The sequence below is a fragment of the Mustelus asterias genome, chromosome 19, assembly GCF_964213995.1.
Source record: "Mustelus asterias chromosome 19, sMusAst1.hap1.1, whole genome shotgun sequence".
Lineage (NCBI taxonomy): Eukaryota > Metazoa > Chordata > Chondrichthyes > Carcharhiniformes > Triakidae > Mustelus > Mustelus asterias.
This window is the reverse complement of record NC_135819.1, coordinates 43,117,354-43,141,553: the sequence shown is the minus strand read 5'-3', so window position 1 is coordinate 43,141,553 and position 24,200 is coordinate 43,117,354. Positions and strand designations below refer to the sequence as shown.

Here is a 24,200-nt window from a genome sequence, read left to right as displayed (position 1 = left end):
AATACAAATGATTTGGTCTTTACCTTTGTTACTTGTATGCTCCTGCTGCGTATGTGGAATTTTGTGGTGTGGAAATTGACAGCTGTACTTCCTCAGTGACTCTATTTTATTAGATATGAAGCATGAGAGGGCATCCTAAATTCAAATTATTTATTTTCCTTCTTGCTAAAGGTCTATAAAAGATCACTGAGGGTAATTTGGCCAATGTGGTTTTTTTTAGCTCTGTGGATCATGGTCAATGTATTCTTTAATTTTCAATGCTTGAACACCTGAAACACAGAAACCCATCACCCTTTTTGATGATTTTTGCTCCTTCTTACCTTCAAGAATCTGTATTTCTACCCTTCTGTCATTGATGAGGGCATACTTCCTTTCATTGTCTTTTTTTTTTACATTTAGTAAAGCACACCATTTTATTTTTCTCTGCATTAAACCACAGCTGCCAATTTGCTGTCTATTCAGCGCAGGACAGCACGGTGGCATAATGGTTATCACTGCTGCCTCACAGCGCCAGGGATCCAGGTTTGATTCCCGGCTTGGGTCACTGTTTGTGCGGAGTCTGCACATTCTCCCTGTGTCTGCTTGGTTTCCTCCAGGCGCTCCAGTTTCCTCCCACAGTCCAAAAGACGTGCTGGTTAGATGGATTGGCCATGCTGAATTCTCTGTCAGTGTACCCAAACAGGCGGCAGAGTGTGGCGATTAGGGGATTTTCACAGTAACTTCACTGCAGTGTTAATGGATGCCTACTTGTTACTGATAAATAAACTTTAAACTTTATTCCACCAAACTACATCCCCCAGAAAACCTGCGTATTCTTCAGCTTGCCATGGTCCCCAATTTGAAATCAACAGCAAATGCCACTATCATTCTCATATCCTTGTCTAATTCACTTACGTAAATACAAATTAAATCACTCCCAGGATGGATTCCTTCGGCCCACTTTCAGTATAGTGACTCCCATTGTCAACAACGTAACTAGATGATATGACTAAAATATATTGATAAACCAGGCTTTCTTCCAGTTGTCACAAGATTGTGGATTTGAACTTAAGTTAAACAAAACATAGATTCTTTTTTCAACTTGGATGATGAGAACATTTTTATCAACCAAACCAACGCAGATTCCTTACAAATTCCATCTTCTCATCTCTGTTTCTAGACACGAATTATTGTGCGGTGTTGAACATGGCTGCTACCTCTTGCCAGGCATATTGGTTGTGGAAAGTGCCCTGGAGTAGCCAACAGGGAAATCCTCATTTACCTACTTCCTGGATTAGTATTGTTATCTTTACGGTCATTAAACGGGGGTTTAAATATCCAGCCATTCAGTTGCCAGAATTCAGACTCCCTTTTACTGTACTATTCACCAGCTTCAATTTTGTGGAGGGGAGTAGCTTTTTTTAAAAAAAGAGTTTAGAACCATTTTAAAGACAACCACAATCTTTGCTCCTATATCCAGAGTTGGTGGTCGTACCTTTCTAAACATTGCCATTGTGTTTGGCGTTCTGAGGACATGCCCTTCTCTCTGGTGAGCTCCTAGGATCATTCCAAACAATTGATCAGGAACATTCACAGTTTATTGTAATTTGGCGTCTGAGGTATCAATAATGAACCAATTGGGTGGACACAAATTTCACCGTGACAATCTCATACTTAGAATTGAAAATCAGTGCTCTCATATTGTCAGTAAATGTGGCACTTAATTTTCAACATGGTTACTGGTATATTAAAATCATTAATTTCTGAATTCTCCTCCAATGACAAATCAGGTTCGGCAATTATCCAAACTGTAAATTTATTTATATTATTATTGCAAAATTACAGTGCTAAGGCTCAGGAATCTAGATATTTAAACTAAATTCATAACAAAGTAACAAAAATATAAGATTGCTTGGACAACAGCATCATTCCTCGATATCACTAATTTCCACAATGGAACAAGTATAGGAGGCACTTTGGCGCCTTTGTGTGCAATGTTCCATATCGAAAATGTCTTTTATGAATTAGCTAGAATGCTGAAACATTAGGTCTACCATTTCATATTGTCAATAAAAACAAAACATGAAACCAACTGAAGAAAATGTATTTGCCAATGTGCACTCATTCCAATGATCCAGTCCTCATTTTTTCAATGATTTCTCGTCTCATATCTGTGTGCTTTTTCAGGTTCTGGATCTCATCAGGAAGATTCATGTCCCAAACAAACAGCTGTGATTGCAATCCTGAAAGATGAAATTAAAAGCAGTTGAAATAACAAGAAACAGAGTGTGAGTCAGTTATTGTTAATTGTTAACCTTCACACAAGATGGAGTTGGTCGACTTTGAATCATGAAACAATTAACACAATAAAAGGTATAAATTTGGCAATGTAGAATTATAACAAGTATAGAATAAAATTAAATATGTAAATTAATGCAATAAAGTAAATCATCACTTAATTATACAGCTGTAGCTGTATAGAAACCAAAAGTTAACTTAATCTTTTATTAAATACACAGGTTATGTTTGCCTCTCAAACTACTGCAACAAAATATTCAAAAATGAACCATACCACTCTGCTGTTTGCTGTTTTTGTCATAATCCTTGTAGAAATTTCCTAGGATTAGCATGTCAGTGCGAAGGTGTCCCTTTTCTAAAACAGAGCATTAAAGAAATGTGCTGAACAGCATTAAAAAAATATACTGAAATACAAAGAATCTGGATATTTTAATAAAAGCAATGCATTCATTCTAAAGAATCAAAGAATGTATTATTTATTAAAAATCTGTCATCCCCACAAGCTTCCCATCAACATTTCTATTATCAACTCTCCTGTTCAAATTTATAAATGGACACTACGTAAACAACTACGTAACCACACTCTCCCTGCAACGGAGGTGCAGTCATGGCGACACAGCTGCCTCACAGTGCAAGGGACCCGGGTCCAATTCCCAGCCTAGGTCACTGTCTGTGGAGTCTGCACGTTTTCCTGAATCTGCGTGAGTTTCCTCCACATGTTCCGGTTTCCTCCCACAGTCCGGAAGATGTGCCAGTTAGGTGCACTGGCCATGCTAAATTCTCCCTCAGTGTATCCAAACAGGTGCCGGAATATGGCGACTGGGGGATTTTCACAGTAACTTCATTGCAGTGTTAATGTAAGCCTACTTGTGACACTAATAAATAAACTTAGCACTAGTAGCAGCAGAAATCCATGACTATGCTTTTATCATCAACTGTTTCACATACTAAGAATAGTGAGTAGATTTCAAGGCCATATACAATTAGAACCGTAAATGTAGTAGAATGTGAATAATTGAGTGTAAGGAGACAGTATCAAATAATACATGCCAGCCCCACCAGAAAGTCTTATTCACTAACTAACAAACATTCAGTTATAGATAGTATTTATTCTGGAAAACTTGAGACACTTCACTGGCCCCACTGTTTTTATTTAACTCAATTTTGACTATTATTATTTCCTCATGACTGGCTAAAAAAAAAAGTATTCCTAAGTTAAAACAAATGCACATATAGTTTTCAGAATTAATAGTTGGCTGTTCTCAAGACATGTTAGTCCTGTCTTGAATTCAACGATAAGAGTTTCTCAGACTCAAAACCTTACCAATTTGTGCTGTCACCATACTCCGAATTGAGTGACAAAATTTATCCATGACCAGAATGGGTTGATGAGTTGAAAGATCTAATAGTATGACGTCACCCCCTCCTGTACCAATCCAAAGGCAAGTTGCCTTTTGAAGATGAAGTGCTTTCACTCTGGCAGAATATGTGTCAATCCTAGAAACATGAAGATTTTTTAAAAAAAGGTTGAATGGTTCAAACCACATTGTAAAATGTATTCTCCTTTCAAGATGACTTAAAATTATGAACTGAAAAATAATTAATCATAATGGTATGCATTTAAATTCTGAAGATAAATTTTTTTAGAAAGCAATATTATTTAATGTTCCATGCTTAGCTCCCCTACCAGTGCTGATTCACTCAGATTTTCAATTTGGTGTTCTTCTATGAAACATTCCCTACAACTAAGTGGGTGGAGGCCACCCATTCACAGGTTTTTACCACCTGTCTTCTTGGCAGCCAATTGCAGACTGATGTACTAGATTGGAGCAGAGTGAAGTTTTAACAATTTTACAGCTAGGGAGTTATAGAAAACAACAATTTGTGCTTGATTTTCTATTCACTTACTTTGAATGGTTAATACCTATTTGATGTCAAGCTGTTACAGTACAATGGCAAGCTAAACTTTACAAATCTATTCCATTTGACCATAATCGTCTCATTTTAACCATTGAGTCTTCACCAACAGATTGTAATCTAAAATTTATTTTTTTCAAACAACATAATTAAAATCCCAAAACTATAATAGCTCATTAGCTTTGACTTCTGCACTGCTGCTGGGGAAAATTCATGAAACTTCCTACCTAATAGCAGTGTGGGAGCATCTTTATCACACAACTGCAGCAGTTCAAGGAAATGGCTCACCAGCAGCTTCTCAAGAGAAATTAGAGATGGGCAATAAACAAGCATTCTCCATATTCCATGGATGATTTAAAAACAAAGCCTTTGCAATAATATCACAGAAATTTAAGGGCACTGGCATTTAAATTGATCTCCAGAACATATTTATTTCCTCCAACATTTCTAATATGGGAATCAATGAAATACTTACTTAAGGATAGATGCACAATCAACTGACACACTCATTTTGTATGACTTTTTGTCCCAAAGTTCAACTATGTGGCTGTCCTTCTTTGCCAGATAAATATATTTCTCAATCACCATTGTGATAATATTTCCATCACTGTAATATTTTTGTTGTTTTCTGAAAAATGGTAGAAATAATGCAATGAATATTCTTAAATTTATCCTTTGGTGTACAAGCAAAATAAGGTAACAGTTCAGAAAATCATCTTCCTCAAGAATATCGATGTCCTAAGACATGTATAATTTGGACTTGACCACTTTGAGTGGTCAGGTTTTTGTGGAGTGGGAAAACTCCATGGGCCTTTAAAAATAGTGGGTGGGACCCAGGTTCATTACTCCCATACCTGATTCTAACAGATCCAATTTTTAATCACTGAGGGAAAGGGCGGGGGGGGGGGGGGGGGGGGGGGTGCTATTTACAGGGCCGGGGGGGGGGGTGCTATTCACATAAAGATGGGAAACCCAAACTCAGCAGGGTTCTTGAAGGACAGATGAGGTCTGCATAAATACCATGGTCTGATTTTTTAAATGCCCTGCTCTATAAGAAGTCAGGCTGTAGCTATCTGTGAGTATTTAAAAAGACCCTGTGCTGGGCTGCTTTGATTGATAGGTGTAGATTAGAAAATACAGTAGCACTGGTTATGCAGTTTCAGGAGAGATCTTTGTTGCCATTTGATGAGGGCTATCATCAGGAATACTTGGCTGAGTTCAAGGGTTACAATTATTTCAGCAGTGGGTTCTGAGGTCACAGTTTGATTGACAGCTTAAAGAAGATACTGAAGGATTAGCTGTCTTTGATCTGCCTACTGGATAAAAGTTTGTTTACATGAGAGATTTACCACTTGAGATTTAAAAGTTTTGAATGGATTTTTTCACAATCAATTGTGAGGAGCAAAAAATGACTTTGATTATTAGAAGTTCATTTTTCTCTTCTCCACATGGTTAATACTGGGTCAGTGGGTAATGGAGGTGACATGGAGGGTCTAAGGGACTATGGAGGTTGATAGGGGCATGAGATTGTATGGAGGATGAGGTTGTGTGAGGGATGAGGGCTAGAGGGGCCGAAGGCCCAACAACTTCTAAAATAATGGGGACAAAGTCCCAGAGAACTAAGACAGGCCTTCTATGCAACCCATTTTAGCCCACCCCTGTGGGTGTTTACGCTTTGTTTTAGGATTGGCGGGCCTGACTCTATCCTGCACTTGCAGTGGGAAAAATCACACTTTTCAGGGGACTTTTCACTGAGACAGCTGCTCGCCAGAAGGTTAGAGAAAAGTGACAGCAAAAAATGCATGTAAATTGACATATGTCAATTAGATTTATTCAAATTTTATACCTTGAAGCTGTTAGATACCAAGGGGATTTTGTTCAGCTGAAAAACGCAAGTCAGGATCTTATTCTGTAGCAGCTTCAAAGCAATGCTAAATTTAAAGTATTAAACTCATCCACAGTCAAATACCATTAATCCCGGAGGAGTAACTGTTACCTCAACTTCCGATCAAAGAGGAGTGGCAGAATATTTTCATTGGCAATATGAGATGTTTATAGTTTAGGTGAAAGCTGTTCTGCCTGTCAAATTGAAACTCTTCTTAAAAGCACATTCTTAATTGGCATTCCTTTCCTTCAAGTTTAAAATAAAATCAAGTTTGTTAGTTTTCGCCTATTCTTTGCAACATATCAGGAGTTATTGGGTCATACAGAATTACTAAATACCATACACTTAGCAGGGACACTGCACATGCCCACACAGGTAGGCAGAATAGTCATTATGCTTGGCCGGGACTCATCAAGTTTTCAAATAAAAAGTGAATCAATTAAACCATTAAATTAGGTAAACCGGATATAATCAAAATCATACTAGGAAGCTGTAGTAATAGTACAAGGTGATGATGGCCATCATTTACAGTTGACAAAGTTGCAATATTTTAAAGTAACTCATTTAAAATGGCTTTAGGTTCTTAACGCTTAGGCAGGCAGCACCTCAGAGTGAATGGAAATGAAAAAGCCACTGAAAATAATTGGTTCACATAGTTGCATGATGTGCAATAACATTTATGAGTTAAACTTATGAGTTAGTTATATTTAAACTTTATAACTTAAAAAAAAAATCAAAAAACCTCAACTCAAACCAAATAATCAAATAACTTACAGACTCCTTGTTTTTGTGTCTATCACCTTCTGAACTGTAAAATCGCTGCTGAGGGATATGATCTTTGTTCCACAACTTGCCCAATAAACTACCTGTTCTGAAGTGGAAGATATGCTAAAGCACACCAAAGGAGTACTGATGTCACCGATATCGACAACCTTCAGTGGTGCACCAGCTTGATACTGTTGGGTCAGAATAAATGACAAATTACTATTTATTTTGCTTTAAGTATAAAGATCATACAGTTTCATAATATTGGTCAGAGTCCTTAGTTTTATATTTACTAAGGCCAGAAGGCCTCTTCAAAGCCAGACTTACAATAAGTACAATCAATCTCGCTGGTTCTGTAAAGCACTCAAAGAACCACCCAAATGCGCACAGACATACAGTGAGGTTTTTCCTTGACACGAAGAATGTCCAAATAGCAAAAGCTATTATGCTGTTCTTTAGAGAGCTTCTGTCAGTGTTACTGGAACTAATAAATGCACTACTGATACACGTTTGGAGTAAACTTGTACAGTATGCCTGTGCACGAGGGGGATGTTAGGTCTCCACTGTGCCACCAAGTTAATATAGGAAGGCTGTGAATTATGTAATGATAAATACAGCAGAGTAACTCAGTTTGTTCATTCTCCAATGTGAAACCTAAAATGTGGAAATTTTCTACAGTGATCTCAATGGCAAAAGCAGCAAGCTGTGCAGTACTATGCAACAAAAACTAGTCGAAGGTCATGAGAAGCATATATGTAAATGCACATTTTAACCCAAAACTCACTCTTGATATGTGAGGTAGGTGAGTGTCTGTTAGAATCATAGAATCATAGAAACCCTACAGTGCAGAAGGAGGCCATTCGGCCCATCGAGTCTGCACCGACCACAATCCCACCCAGGCCCTACCCCCACATATTTTACCTGCTAATCCCTCTAACCTACACATCCCAGGACTCTAAGGGGCAATTTTTTAACCTGGCCAATCAACCTAACCCGCACATCTTTGGACTGTGGGAGGAAACCGGAGCACCCGGAGGAAACCCACGCAGACACGAGGAGAATGTGCAAACTCCACACAGACAGTGTCCCGAGCTGGGAATCGAACCCGGGACCCTGGAGCTGTGAAGCAGCAGTGCTAACCACTGTGCTACTGTGCCGCCCGTGTTGTATCTCAGTGGAGGCCTTTTGGCATTGATTAACCCAATACTAGGTTATAATTAGATCACACACCTGACGCTACTATGGGGAGGCACTAGTGTAGTGGTATTATCACTGGACTGGTAATCCATGATAATGCTCTGGGGACCGAGCTTTGAATCCCACCATGGCAGATGGTGAAATTTGAATTCAATAAAAATCTAATGATACCGGCATGGTAACACAGTGGTTAGCACTGCTGCTTCACAGCTTCAGGGACCTGGGTTCGATTCCCGGCTTGGGTCACTGTCTGTGTGGAGTTTGCACATTCTCCTCGTGTCTGCGTGGGTTTCCTCCGGGTGCTCCGGTTTCCTCCCACAGTCCAAAGATGTGCGGGTTAGGTTGATTGGCCATGCTAAAAAAATTGCCCCTTAGTGTCCTGAGATGCGTAGGTTAGAGGGATTAGCGGGTAAATGTGTCGGGATATGGGGGTAGGGCCTGGGTGGGATTGTGGTTGGTGCAGACTCGATGGGCCAGATGGCCTCTTTCTGCACTGTAGGGTTTCTATGATTCTATGACCATGAAACCATTGTCGATGTTGTAAAAACATTTGGTTCACTAATGTCCTTTAGGGTAGGAAATCTATCGTCCTTACCTGGTCTGGTTTAAATGTGACTCCAGATCCACAACAATTTAGCGGACTCTTAAATGTCATCAGGGATGGGCAATAAATGCTGCCCAGCCAGTGACACCCACATCACATGAACAAATAAAAATAAAGTACATTGCTATGTTGACTGACCCTGTCCATTCATCTGAAGAATTGTGTATGCTGTATGTTGGTTTTATGACACTTCTTCATGCAGTCGTTACTGGTGTCATATTGATGCGTTACAGTGTTTGCACGATGGAGAGAGAATATAGAGAGAATTAGCAGCTCTTAATTTGGAGAGTTCGCTGGTTTCATCTATTTCTGCTATGTACCAAATGCTTCAGCATTTGGAAAGCGCATCTTAAAACAGAGTCAAAGATTTAGCCTGGGGTTTTAAACTCACATTTGTGGCAGGTGCCATGTCAGGTGGGAGCAGAAAATCTTGAAATTGTAAAAATCAGTTTTACATCTTCGTCAAACCAGTTTTCAATCATCTTTTCCTACTGTCAATGAGGGGGTCACTTTCCTGCTGCTGGACATTGTGAATTTGCAAGTAATTCAACTGACCTCTCCCCCCCCCCCACTTTCTCCTTCTCCTCTTACTGTCAAACGTTCTCACTTTTTATTTGCCAATTTGTCCGGCAAGCACAAAAAAACCTTTCATATGTTGGAAGTTTGAAGGGAACGTCTCCCATACATCCTAATGTGGATGAGTAAATGAACTCAAATGAACTTTTGCAACTAGGTCCGTTTGCTTTGTAAACTCATCTGTGTACATATTGAATCAACCACAGTCCCAGTTTTAAGAATGTCCTGCTGTACTTCATGTTAATGATCTGCAAAGTTTTGTTTCTTTGGCCTGGTTTTCACCCAATGGGGTTGACTCAGGAGCCCTTTAAAAATGGCAGGTGGGTCCTGATTCTGGGATTCCTGACACCATTCCTGAGCTGTCTGATTTTTGGCAATGTCTTTAAAAGGTGCTGGCTAGTTCCTGTCCAAGGCTGCATCCAGCACTTCCAACCTGGCTGGGCCTATTATGATGATAGGCATCTCGTACTCCTCCACAATTTTCAAGGAGCCAGGCCAGGTTTTTAAGAGTCATGGTGTTGGTAGTTTCAAAATCAGTAGTTTTAGTATGATAGTCATGCTGTAGCTTGAAGCAATATGTTATTTAGAATTAACTTTGAATTAATTTTGAATTAATCTCGAGAACATTTGAAAAAAAGCTAAACCAGTAATTACATTATTGAAAACCAGCCAGATCAGTTAAATAGAGAGCCTTAATTGTGAGACAATTAAAGAATAAGCAATTAATCAATAAGACTGGTAATATAACTTGGAACACAAAGGTTTTTAATGCTTTAAAATTATTAACACATAACACTTGATTTTAAGTATACTAGTCTTAAAATCATGAGAATTATAAAATGCTGTGTTCGGGAAAGATAACATGAACTTCAAGACCTTTGTTCACATTAATGAATGAGCGAATAGGACTTTATTCAGGCTTAATTATAAATTAACAGATAGTTATGTTAACCAATTTTGTTTGATACTTAGGTTAACTCAAGTTAAGAGATGTTAAGAGCAGCCATTGTCTTAAGGTTATAACAATGTGTGTAATTACTAAAACCATTGGGGCGAGCTCTTACTTCATTATTGACAAATTATAGACCAATTGGCTATTTCCAACAATTGGAAATGGTGGACTCACAAATCTTTAAGGTTTAAAATAAAGATCTTGGGAAACTTTGTTCACATGAAATCCACGTTTTTGGAACTATCACTTCACTTCTTGACTGATCGACTGAGGAGATTGGTGAGAAATCTGTTCAATTGTTAAAGTTAAGCTTTCTGTTCTTACTGTTAACTACTGTAAATTGACACATTTTAAAATCCTTCTAACATGTTACTTTTTAATGGTTCATGAACTTTCTGAATTCACTATTTAAAGTGCTCATTCTTGCTGGATGGCTAAATCTGGAGAACTGGTGTGATTTACAATTTGTGAGTTTTGCAAACAACCCAAGGCGCATAAACCTTCTTTAGAGTGGTTCATAGTCCCACAGAGGAGTTGTGAACCATAGTCTGCATGGCAGGACCTTTGAAAGGTACGATTAACAGATCCCCCTCATGGACCCAATGCCAAGCTCTGTCCTTCCACCAAACCCCCATGGCTCCTCATTCGCCCATGCCAAACTAAGGCACTCCTATACCCTAAGAATGTCATTTGTAACTTTTATCAGGGCTGTTTCGATGCTGTCGCATAGCAGAAATCTGACTGAAGGAGTTCAAACATTTAATTGCTGGGAAGATGGACATGGATTTGGAAGGCCTTAAAGGACTTTGAAGAAAAGAAAGAGGTTGACAATGGAATTGAAGCAAAACTTCCAGGATATAAAATTCAATATTATAGGTTGAATTATACATTACAATTTTTTCCTATATTTTAATAAAAGCCAAATCATACCTTTACTGTTGTATCCTTAAAAATAGCAAGTTTTCCATCTGCTGTCCCCACCAACAGGAAGTTTTCTTCATTGCTATAAACAACATATAACGTTTTGATGAATAGATAAAATCACTTAACAATTTCTATCCAAATGAGAGCATTGCAGAATGTTTGCTGTACCTTACTACGTGAAAAGGCAAAGTATCGCTTTGAGAGATGGGTAATAAATGTCACCCATGCTATCCCAAGAAGAAAAAAAGTCCCAACTCCCTTGGTGGTATTTCACATGTCCAGCAAGCCTTGAAGACTAGATGCAAAATATACATGCATCAATGTAGCCCAATCCATCACGCAAACCAGCCTCCCATCCATTGACTCTGTCTACCCTTCCCACTGCCTCGGAAAAGCAGCTAGTAAAGACCCCATACACCCTGGACGTTCTCTCTTCCACCTTCTTTCGTCAGGAAAAAGATACAAAAGTCTGAGGTCACGTACCAATCGACTCAAGAACAGCTTCTTCCCTGCTGCCGTCAGACTTTTGAATGGACCTACCTTGCATGAAGTTGATCTTTCTCTGCACCCTAGCTATGACTGTAACACTACATTCTGCACTCTCTCGTTTCCTTCTCTATGAACAGTATGCTCTGTCTGTATAGCGCGCAAGAAACAGTACTTTTCACTGTATACCAATACATGTGACAATAATAAATCAAATCAAATCAAATCAGCCTCAAGTCGAGACACCTCAGGGATTGGCATCAAGAGTCCTTCATTTGCCAATGTCCTAATTTTAAAAATGATCATTATGTATACAGTGAACCAGATAAGCCTATTAATCCGGGATTGACTGTATTTCCTGAAGCAATCCCTCTTTGAAATATTTCTTTCTTGGAACCATGCCTAATTCTGTAGTCTGGCATTGGGATAATTTTGTTCAGTTTCACGGTTCATTACCACCCAAGGCTCCCTTTTCATTGAGGGAAAGATTTTATCATCCTGGGATCTGCTGCGTTAGCATCTGCATAGGATGGATGGCTGCTGTAGGGCCAGATTTCCTGGACAGCTGCAGCCAAACGAGGAGGAATTAATTGATGTCTTGCTGATCTCTGCCTTGGAATCTTCCCTCTGTGTGCTGCAGCTGGTAATGTTTGAAGTGCTGAGGTTTACTTTTCCCCTACTCACACCAATTGTTTAGATTTTTGGATTGGGTTCCAAGTGCTCGGCTTGCATGGTGCCCACTGCTTGCAGCCCGACCAGATCCTTCCCCTCATGCTGCTTCCACAATATACATCCATTCTTATTTGCTCTGCACTTCATATTATTTTAAATTAGAAACATGTGATGAGGATCCCATGGTGTAACCTTTCTCCTCACTTTCCTCATATGTTAGTTATACTGCTCTTCCTGGATCTACTGATAATCCTGGTGCTTACCCTCATCCTTGGTTAAAGTTCCAATCTCTGGACTTTACGCCCATTTTTCTCTCCTTTTCCTGTGCTCCCCAGCATCCTATTCCCAAATCTGCCCCACCCTCCCTTCCCGCAAACCATAATTTCAGAGATGACCCCACCTCTATAGTACATTCCTTGCCCCCACTATAAAATGCTGAGAATTCCTTTAAATGCTGATATGCTGCCCCCAGCCTGACTTCAGCGTCCCCCATTAGAGAAACCAACTGCTGAGACCACTCCTTTTCAAACTCCCTTCTGAACATTAGCACTCTCACCAGCTCTTCCTTCTCTATAACATGGTCAGGTAACATCAGACAGGTTCGCTCTCTGGCAGGAAATTTAATCTAATGATTTGCCACATAAATCATCTACAGGTACCGTGGGGGCCCAAGCCCCATTTTAAGAGAGTACAGGTCATCCTAGTGCAGTTTCTGGCCTTTCTGCCATAGGTGTTCTTCACCCACCATCCATAGCAGCAGAGAAACCTCCATCCCTAGAATAGAGCTGTGCAAGCATTCAATTCCAGAGACAGAGCAGTTGCGCTGCCACTATCAATTCTGGGTAAAAAGATCTCCACTTGGCAGAAGCTATATTTTTCATCTGTGACACATCACATTCACTTCTGCATCCAGCGTTTTCAGCTGCAAACAAAGATGCTGTTTTGAAGGTTATCCATAATTTCCACGTATCCAGTGTTTCAAGGTGTAGATGGTATCTATCATAATACATATTATTTTGGAATGTGAATAATGCTTTTTTTTTGCAGATGCCCATTTTTGGTGGCTTCTGTTTAGATCTTGCTGTATATTCAGCTGATTTTCAGTGATGGAGGTGTTGGACCACTGACACTTCATAATTGTAGAGAATACTACAACCTCTCATTAAAAATAATTGTTCACAATTCATTAATTTTTTAATTTATAATTTCATCCAGCTTCAACCTTTGGGCTAGATTTTTGTCTTTAATGTTTGCTGTGGGGAGCAGCACGCTCCGAAAGCTTATGGTATTTGCTACCAAATAAACCTGTTGGACTTTAACCTGGTGTTGTGAGACTTCTTATTGTGCTTACCCCAGTCCAACGCCGGCATCTCCACATCATGGCTGTGGGAGTCCCAGCTAACCAACTATAGATTTGAACAACTATGCAGATATCAATCTAGCCTAGTATAATCATAAAAACCCAATAGGGTTAAAAAGTTTGAAATCCTAGATTTTGATTGATATAGTGCCTCATATCCCTTATGTTGTTTAGCATTAAAAAAACCATATTTACCTATGTTTGGAATGATGTGTGCAGAACAAGCAAGTGATAGAGTCAGACATCTTCCGAAGTTGATGTACAGATTTTATATCCTCAGTGTTAATTATCCACAAATTTCCAGACTGAGTACCAGCAACAATCCAGTTAACTTGTTCACCAATCACACAAACCAGTGCCAGGCATAAAATGCGGTTGTCCTCAATGTCCTATCAAAACATCAAAGGATTAGAACAAAAGGCATATTAAATGAATGATGAAGGGAAGCGATACGAGTGGGACACAATTATTTATTACTATTTCAGATAAACATTTATGTTACTTAAAAATATTTACAGCATTACCTTTCCTACACCATACATCTAGAATAACACAGCTTAAGAGTTGAGCGAATTGATTTTTTGCTGTTTAAGGTGATGGTTGTTTTTGTTCAGTGATATGCTTTCTCATGGTTTAAAGATCAGCATCAGTAAGATACTTCGTGTGTAATTCAAAAACTTGAGTCATGGAGGTACACTGTGTTATTGATACACTCCCCTGACGTTTTCTACCTGCCTCAGCAGTGCCCACCTCTCCTAGAGGCATTGCTGAGGCTTCAGAGCTGCTGACAAAATCAGGAACCAATGCACCATTCTTAATTTACAATGACCACCACCAGTAAAATCACCGAGCTAGTCCCTCTGACATCTAATACTTCCAATATTGAGGTCCCAGAGCCCATGCTAATATCAAGCCTGTATCTCAAAGCTGGAGTATCAGCCAAAACACTGAACAAACTTGCAAAATTATTCTCCATTAAAAAGGACTTTCTTAAACAAAATAAACACCAAATATAGATACTTAAACTACAAAAGACAAAAAAGATGCTAAAGCCGAACAAAACCCAGTGCGCTGAATTCAGGGAGACATGACTTGGCTCATGTGGTCATTGTGATAATATTCAAAATTTTAAAAATAATTTGCATCTTCCTAGTTAGTGACTGCCCATTCATATCCATGTGAGAAATAACAAGAATGAGAACTTCCCAAAATTGGCAACGCTGAACTTGCTCAATCCAGCTTCAGCATTATGCTTTTTAATCATTTTTTAAAATGTTGTCAAAATATAAATCTATGTAAATATAGCTTTTGATAAAATATCACTAACAGCCAGAACCATTTCATCTTATGTATATGCTGGCCCACCCACAAGTCTGCCCTTCTAAATACTGAACAGATAGGAAGACAGCAAGCTCCCAAATAAGAAACTTCAGTATAAAAATAAAAGAAAACAAGTGCAGCAAAGTAAAAAAATTATGATATTCAAAAGGAAAAACTTAGGATAATAAATATTCTTTGTCGATCTATCTTTCTCCTATTAAGCAATACTTAATAAGACCATAAGATGTAGGAGCGGGAGTAGCCATTTGACCCACTGAGTCTGCTCCACCATTCTGTGATAATCCCCATAACCCTCGATTCATTAATTAAAAACCTGTCAGTCTCAGCCTTGAACATAATTAATGACCCAACCTCTACAGCTCTCTGTGATAAAGAATTCCACAGATTCACTGACATCTACGAGAAGAAATTCCTCCTCTGTCTTAAATGGGTGACTCTTCACTCAGATTATGCCCTCTGGTCCGAGACTCTCCCACAAGGGGAAACAATCTCTCAGCATCTACCCTGTCAAGCACTCTGAGAATCTTAAATGTCTCAACAGGTTGCCTCTCGTTCTTCTAACTCCAATGAATACAGGCCCAACCTACTGAGCCTGTCCAAGAAAATCCCTCTATACCTGGGATCAACCCAGTGAATCTTCTCTGGGCTGCCTCCAGATACCAGTATATCTTTCTTTTTTTTTATTCGTGTCACAAGTAGGCTTACATTAACACTGCAATTAAGTTACTGTGAAAATCCTGTAGTCGCCACACTCTGGCACCTGTTTGGATACATTGAGGGAGTATTTAGTATGGCCAATGCACCGAACCAGCACACCTTTCAGACTGTGGGAGGAAATCGGAGCATCCGGAGAAAACCCACGCAGACACGGGGAGAACGTACAGACTCCACAAAAAGACAATGATCCAAGCGGGAATCGAACCTGGGTCCCTTGCGCTGAGAGGCAGCAGTGCTAACCACTGTGCCACCTTGCCGCTACCCTGCCACCACCCTTCCTTAGATAAGGGAACCAAAACTGTTCACAGTATTCCGGATGTGGTCTAACTAGTGCCTATAAAGGCCAACATTCAATTTGCCTTCCCTATTACCCGTTGAACTTGTATGCAAGCTTTCTGTGATTTATGCACATGGACCCCAGATCCCTATATGCTGCAGCCTTCTGCAGTCTTTCTCCAATTGAATAAAATTCAGCTCCTTTACTCTTGCTACCAAAGTGCATAACTTCACGTTTTCCTACACTACATTCCATCTGCCAAGTTTCTGCCCACTCATTTAAGCTGTCTATATCCTTCTGGAGAATTTTTGTTGCCTTCCCATCTGCAAAGTTGGCAGTTGTACATTCACTTCCTTCATCCAAGTCATTAATGCTCCTTCCTGGAGTTACAATTTACTTCTAGTTAAATATTACATATTTTCCTTTGCACATACCATGACAGCCTCCCCATCAGTATCCAGTTCTAAACAAGAGAGTTGTGCCTTGTCTCTTTTTCCACTGCCAATCCAGACTTTCGGCTTTCTGCAAATTGAGTTGGTAGCGACCATGCAATCTGCTGTGAGATTACTGGGTACAGTCATCTTTTTCTTCAAACAAAGTAACTCCACTGAATTCAGAGCATCATACACCTGTAGAAAAAAAGGACACATCAGAATATCACTCAAAAGAAAAACAATATGCTTTAATCTTTTTGGTTCCATTTACATTGAACACATTTAAATAATACATTTTCTGCATGTTGTTTCTCCACCAAATCTCTCACAAGTGACACACTTCCCGAACTAAGTAGAAGAGCAAGTGGCCTGCTGCAAAGCACAAAGTTATTCTTGCTTCAGCTATGATAGTGATTCAGTGAAGACATCTTCTTTTAAACAGGAGCAGAGCATGTATTGAAGGGATCAGTCCTGCATCTTCCTATTCTATAATTATGTATAGGGATGCTTGGCAGTGCTGCTGATGTTTTTTTCTTTTGCCACTAAATTCATATTTTTAGCAAATCTTGTGATTGATGAGATTGAACAACTTTTGGACTTCAGGCTGCCGTAATGGGTGGTACTGGATGCACTGGGGAACCCCCCTCAGAAGTCACCAGGTGAAGACTGCATAGCAATTGGCCAGGAAGTTCAAACTTGCATTGGGCAATTGCCCTGCAATCCAAATCAACTAAAAACTCAACTTAAATCACAAACTTTGGATGGTTCTAATAACTCAGGAAAGGTTAGAAGAATTAGAACCATTTCAAACTCCTGAGTACCTATAGTACTACCTATAGGACCCCCTCCCCTTGGGGAAATATTGTTCCCTCCCTCAGGACCCCCTGACCACTCAATGACCACCTGACTCACACCCCCCAATCACCACCTCAATCAAACCCAGACCTCAACTGACCCCTAAGACTGACTGCCCCAACACCAACCACCTTCCCAACTGACCACCCACCAACCACTGAACCTTCTAACCGACCGTCGCTCCTGACAAATCAACCCTCACCTCCCTCGACCCATCCATCCCCACCCCCCGACCCACTGATCGCCCACATCAACTTACTGTTATAAAAAAGGGCTTGACTTCCTTGCCTTTGACTCTCCAGCTCACGACTGAAAACCTCAGGGACATGCTGCCCTACACAGTTCTCACCCTGCCTGAGTCAGAAGGTCAAGCGAGAAAGGAACGGCTGGATTTCCAGGCATGTAACTGGCAGCAAAGTATCTGTCCAATCTGTTCTTCTAATTTCCCTTAACCCAAACATGAGAGCAGCTCCCTTACAACATTGTACCTCTTCAAAGGAGTCATATTTTATGTCAACTGTTGATAAGCTCTGTGCTTTGTGTATTAGGAACAGGCCAAAAGGCGTTCTCCAACAAACAGAACATCCCATCTCACCCTTAGAATTAAAACCTAAAGCTCCCAAAATGAAAGAACATATATTTTTTAATGAATGCTAGCAAAATCTTTCCAATGCCAGTGATCTAAAATTAAAGTTTCTATTACCACACCAGTAATAGTTCCCTAATTATGCACAAGTCAATTCCATCCATTGGGAGAAATTTTAACTTAAGAAAGAGTGGATTAAGGTCAGCTGGACTGTTAAAATCTAAGAAATCTGTTTTTCAACCCAAAACCACTTCCAGTCTGCCCATTTCCAGCTTTAACTAAGCCCAGAAGGTGGGACAGCAATCAACCCGCTTCAAGTTCAAACTTTTCAACTTCAACTACTTCTCAAGCATTATTGAAGCTTGTTCTTAGTGATCTTTGGGAGGTTCCTGTCTTTACACCAACCCTCTGTGGCCTAATCACCTCCCACCTACTTGCAGGCCATCCTCCAAGGCCTCCAATTGCTCCCATCATTCGTCCTTCCATTCCGTCCACATCCTCCCATTCCTCAAGATCAGAGGGCAACCCGATCAAATCTCCTCCCCACCACCCCCAATGCCCAATGGGAGGCCAAACCTGTCAATCAGGCAAGGGAACTAATTGGTGATGCCATGCATAATATGGAGTTAAAACTCTCAAGTGTGTGGTAAACCCGACACATCAGATTCCAGTGGAATAGGGGTCTAAAAGTTCATTCCAATGTGTAATTTTACAGGCCATGAAGAAAAAAAAGGGGGAAATCATTTGCAGTGAAGCATCTCAAAGCAGTTCACATACAATGAAATGATTTCTGAAGTCGAGTGATTGTTAAGTAACAAGGCAGCCATTTTGCAAGCAAATCCTCTAAAAAGCACTGCAATAAAAGAGCAGGAATTTGCACGAACTTTATTTACCTTGAATTCTTCTGGGATCTTCAACACCTATTAAAACCACTAGAATGGACAAATGTGGCACTGGTTCAAAATTTCATTCAAAGGGCTCTTAATTCTGTCTATTAATCACTTCCTTAGAAATGCTCTGCAGTGCTTGCCTACATACTGTGGCCAGTTTCTGGAGTGTGGTTTGAACTCATGACCTTATGGTTCATTGCTTCACACAAGAAATAGAAGCAAAAGTAGGCCGCCAGGCCCTTCAAGCTGGCCCACCATTCAATATGATCATGGCTGATCTATGCCAGCCTCAGCCCCATTTCTGTGCTATTTTCCCACTATTCCTTGATCTATCAAATATTTATCCCCCTCTACTTTAAATACTATTAATGATCCAACTTCCACTACCCTTGGGGCAGAGAATTCCAGAGATTCACCAGCCTCAGGAAATTTCTACGCACCTCAATTTTAAATGGCTGGTCATAGAGGTTTACAGCATGGAAACAGGCCCTTCGGCCCAACTTGTCCATGCCGCCCTTTTTTTTAAAACCCCTAAGCTAATCCCAATTGCCCGCATTTGGCCCATATCCCTCTATACTCATCGTACCCACGTAACTATCTAAATGCTTTTTAAAAGATAAAATTGTACCCGCCTCTACTACTACCTCTGGCAGCTTGTTCCAGACACTCACCACCCTCTGTGTGAAAAAATTGCCCTTCTGGACACTTTTGTATCTCTCCCCTCTCACCTTAAACCTATGTTTTAGACTCCCCTACTTTTGGAAAAAGATATTGACTATCTACCTTGTCTATGCTCTTCATTATTTTATAGACCTCTATTAGGTCACACCTCAGCCTCCTACGCTCCAGAGAAAAAAGTCCCAGTCTATTCAGTATCTCCTTATAACTCAATCCATCAAGTCCCGGGTAGCATCCTAGTAAATCTTTTCTGCACTGTTTCTAGTCTAATAATATCCTTTCTATAATAGGGTGACCAGAATTGCACACAGTATTCCAAGTGTGGCCTTACCAATGTCTTGTACAACTTCAACAAGACGTCTCAACTCCTGTATTCAATGTTCTGACCGATGAAACCAAGCATGTTGAATGCCTTCTTCACCACTCTGTCCATCTGTGACTCCACTTTCAAGGAGCTATGAACATGTACCCCTAGATCTCTTTGTTCTGTAACTCTCCCCAACGCCCTACCATTAACTGAGTAAGTCCTGCCCTGGTTCAATCTACCAAAATGCATCACCTCACATTTGTCTAAATTAAACTCCATCTGCCATTCGTCAGCCCACTGGCCCAATTGATCAAGGTCCCGCTGCAATTGGAGATAACCTTCCTCACTGTCCACCATGCCACCAATCTTGGTGTCATCTGCAAACTTACTAACCATGCCCCCTATATTCTCATCCAAATCATTAATATAAATGAGAAATAACAGTGGGCCCAACACTGATCCCTGAGGCACACCGCTGGTCCTTTATTTTGTATCTATGTCCCCTTGTTCAAGACTGTCCCACTATTGAAAACATCTCACCCTCTCCCTTGTCAAGTCCCTTCAGGATCTTATATATTTGAATAAGGTCACCCCTAAACTCCAAAGAATACAGACCCAAACTATTTAGTCTTTCTTGATAGGACAACCTTCTCATCCTAGGAATTAACCTGCTAAGCTGACATGTGCAGAAAACATTAACTGTTGACAGGTAGAAAGTAAGATGTGTTGGATAATATAACATAAATGTCTGATTATATGGGGAAACTGAAAAAGGATTCAATTGCAATTTTTTCCAAAGTTTATTTTTGATAAACCAAACAGTCCCCACTATAAAAGTAAAGGACATAAAAGATTAACTGCTTTAGGGTAAAAATACAAAGTAGAGTACAAATAACAACAATAAGCATATCCTGTTACTCAAATTATGTAAACATGTCCATTCAATTACACCTTCATAAGAAATTTTAATTTATTTTACAGCTGTCATCATCTATGACTAGTTATAAAGTAACATCCTGTGTCATTTGTAGTGTTTTGGGCAATGGAAACAATGGATTAGTGTCCTCAGCCTCTCAATCCCATCAAAATCAAGCAATGGTAAGCTGTTTTTTAATTTTACCAATGGAGCGTTACAAAATTATTTTGTAACATAATGGCTTAGGATGGGTAGAAGCAGGAATTATGTTTTCAAGATCCATCAGCAATGTTTAACAACAATTTTAAACAAAAATCCTGGAAAGAGGGAATTCAACACAAGATCATACATCTTGAGTTGGGTTACATATAAAAATTATGATGCAAAAGCAAGACTCCCAGAGCAGTATTTAGGCAACAGGTAAGGGGTCTTGCCCGCCAGCGAGAGCCCTTCATTGCCTAAATGATGTGGGAAACAGAAATTGCAAGGGAAGTCAGCAGGAAGGGCAGCTGAAAGGGGCTGGCTCACATCAGACACTCTCCTTCCCAACGATCAGGTACTGAATGCCTTTGAATGATGGAGGACCGCCACTCCCCCTACCACCTTCTCCATTGGGGTTGCATTTTGGGCTCGCTCTGTGCCAAGTTCCCCAGCCGTTGAGTGAATACTATGATTTGCTCACTTACACACTTCAATTGCCAGTGGAATGGGAAAGCCATCCACAGGTCTTCCCTTCGCATACTTAATGAGGGCAGAGGCAGGTAGGCAGTGAGGTTCCCACCCACCACCCTCCTGCCTCATTAAATGCCATCAAAGTCATCCCGGTTTGGTGGGGGGGGGGGCAGTTACAGCATTAAATTCCATCCTTTCTAATTGATGCGTCTGCCACAGCCATGTATACATTCACATCAATTCAGTTCAATCAGATAGTTTGTTACATACAAATACCTGCAGGCACCTCCAAGTTATGAGTAAGATTTCCACTTATCTGCCTAAAATCTAATCATCTTAGCTGTCACCTAGCACGTCACAGACCTCAGGGAATTTCAGTCACTGCTCATAGATAGAATCATAGAACCCTACAGTGCAGAAAGAGGCCATTCGGCCCATCGAGTCTGCACCGACCACAATCCCACCCAGGCCCTACCCCTACATATTTTATCCACTAATCCCTCTAACCTACGCATCTCAGGACACTAAGGGCAATTTTTAGCATGGCCAATCAACCTAACCCGCACATCTTTGGACTGTGGGAGGAAACCGGAGCACTCGGAGGAAACCCACGCAGACACGAGGAGAATGTGCAAACTCCACACAGACAGTGACCCGAGCCGGGAATCGAACCCAGGTCCCTGGAGCTGTGAAGCAGCAGTGCTAACCACTGTGCTACCGTGCCACCCTCATCCTGTCAGCTTGGATCTTGCTTGATCAAGCCCAAGACAGGAAGAATGGTCTGCCTTGTCAGCTTGGATCTGTTTTGTCTCTCTTGTGGGGATTCTGATTGGGCCAAATTGGATTTCTGATTGGGAATAAAGTACCAAAAGGTACAAAAAAAAACTTAACTTGTTTCCGAGCCAGATCAGTTCCTTTGGTTCCTCACTATTGACCCCACTTGGATCACTGCTTAAATCTATGATTTAAGAACATAATATCCTGAGCAAGCAGGCCATTTGGCACATGAAACTTACTCTTTACAGAGTTCAAGACTAATTTATACATGTTTCCGCACCATTGGTTGATATGGCCAAGAACTGGTTTCTACATATGAACACAAGAACATTCTCAAGCACGAAACTGCCTTCTTCACAAGTGCTGCCAGCAGTGAATTGCATTATGCAGCTAATATCCTGCAGAATAGTCACCATTGCACAATGTCACCAGTGCGCAATTTTCGAAACAGTAAACCACATACTACAAAAAGATATCAGTATTGGACAAAATATTATCCAATCTCCATTTGACAACTGATAAACATTATTATTCAGTCGATTATTTTGGTGCCTGTGTTTGAAGCTTTGTTTTCAACCTTTGTATATTCTTACCTGAGAAGCTGTGGGCCTATCATCAGGGTTTTGTTGCAGACAATCATCAATTAAAGTCTGGATACCAGGCCATGGAGAACAGTTAAATTCTTTGACCGGATCTAAAAATGTTAGAACATTAGTTGAGAGAAAAAACATTTAATATTGTTTAATTTCATACTCAGGTAAATTATGTCCATGAAATGTCCTCTCTTAAAGAATATCAAAGCAAAATATTGCAAATACTGGAAATCAAACAGAAAAATGGAAGAATGCTTGAAACACTCAGCAGGTCAGACAGCATCTGCAGAGAGAACTGAAATCCATGTTTCCAGTTATTATTTTAGAATCTACAGAGCAGAAGGAGGCCAAATCGAGCCTGCACCGATAACAATCCCACACAGGTCCCTTCCCTGTAACCCCACACATTTACCCTCCTACTCCCCTTGACACTAAGGGGCAATTTAGCATGGCCAATCAATCTAACACACACATCTTTGGACTGTGGGAAGAAACTGAAGCACCCGGAAGAAACCCACACAGACACAGGGAGAATGTACAAATTCCACAGTCACCCAAGGCCGGAATCGAACCCGGGTCCTTGGCGCTCTGAGGCAGCAGTGCTAACCATTGTTCTATTGTGCCGCCCCCAAATGACATTGATGACATTTTGTTTGGAACTTAGGCAGTTTTTAATGTATTCTGAAGGTTTTTGCTGAAAATAAGAAACAATGAGGTATGTTTCGAGCTTGTGGAGCCAAAGGCCTTTTGATAATTGTGTTTTATATGCATCTTCGCACCTCCCCTAATTCTGCAAACTTATGCCCGAGCAAATGAAAGGCCACAGCTTCATCAAAGACAATAATTTCTCAGTAATTGACTTGGTAAAAGTGATAACAATCTTCTGTGAATCAAGCCAGTCTTCCTCAACATAATTTTTTTCACTCCTTGGGCTACCAACCCTTTGAGCTAGATTAGGAATGAGTTTAATTATATTTTTCAATTGCACGAGTGGGGACTAAATTCTCCTAATTCTCAAATGTCTCACAAAATCAGGTAACAGAAAGACCATCTTTCGCAGATATTTTGAACAGTTTAAGTTTTGCCTTGTTGCTAGTGCATGAGACATCGACTTGAGATGTCTCATGCCACTAACATGAAATAAGAACTATAAATCACCAGACAAACTCTCTGCAACAGTTTCACCCTAGAGGAAAGCAAAATGATCTCTATACTACATTACATGTCATATTGCTGAGCAATATTCCTGTTGATCTTGGAAAATCCAATAGGGCAAATTGGCCAATATTTTCAGCAGAAAGTTAAATCAAAATTGTTTTTATAATTCACCAATTTAAAAGCCTACCTGGCAATTTTCCCTGAACTGCCATCTCATCAAAATCATTTGGAAACTTCATTCCAATAGCGATTCTTTCACCATTAGTCATTATATCATATAAAAGCAATCCAAAGGAATACACATCAGCTTGATGATTGTAAATTACATTTCCTCTTGCAACCTCTGGTGCTCGAAATCCTAACAAACAGAAGTAATAATTATGT

At 40.1% G+C, this 24,200-nt stretch overlaps 1 protein-coding gene across 6 annotated transcripts in view; it reads right to left on the bottom strand.

Moving 5' to 3' along the window:
• Window positions 1–1,778: 1,778 nt before the first annotated feature.
• The window catches only part of lrrk2 (leucine-rich repeat kinase 2), a 186,927-nt gene continuing 164,505 nt past the window's right edge, over window positions 1,779–24,200 (bottom strand). For all 6 annotated transcript variants that reach the window (XM_078235402.1, XM_078235400.1, XM_078235404.1 and 3 more), the window contains 10 exons: window positions 24,004–24,174; window positions 22,659–22,759; window positions 16,385–16,579; window positions 13,811–14,004; window positions 11,104–11,176; window positions 6,854–7,035; window positions 4,670–4,822; window positions 3,602–3,774; window positions 2,552–2,632; window positions 1,779–2,222 (listed from right to left, as the gene is read on the bottom strand). In XM_078235402.1, coding sequence (XP_078091528.1) covers window positions 2,101–2,222; window positions 2,552–2,632; window positions 3,602–3,774; window positions 4,670–4,822; window positions 6,854–7,035; window positions 11,104–11,176; window positions 13,811–14,004; window positions 16,385–16,579; window positions 22,659–22,759; window positions 24,004–24,174 — 1,445 coding nt within the window. In that variant the 3' untranslated portion in view covers window positions 1,779–2,100. The remainder of the gene's footprint in view (window positions 2,223–2,551; window positions 2,633–3,601; window positions 3,775–4,669; window positions 4,823–6,853; window positions 7,036–11,103; window positions 11,177–13,810; window positions 14,005–16,384; window positions 16,580–22,658; window positions 22,760–24,003; window positions 24,175–24,200) is intronic.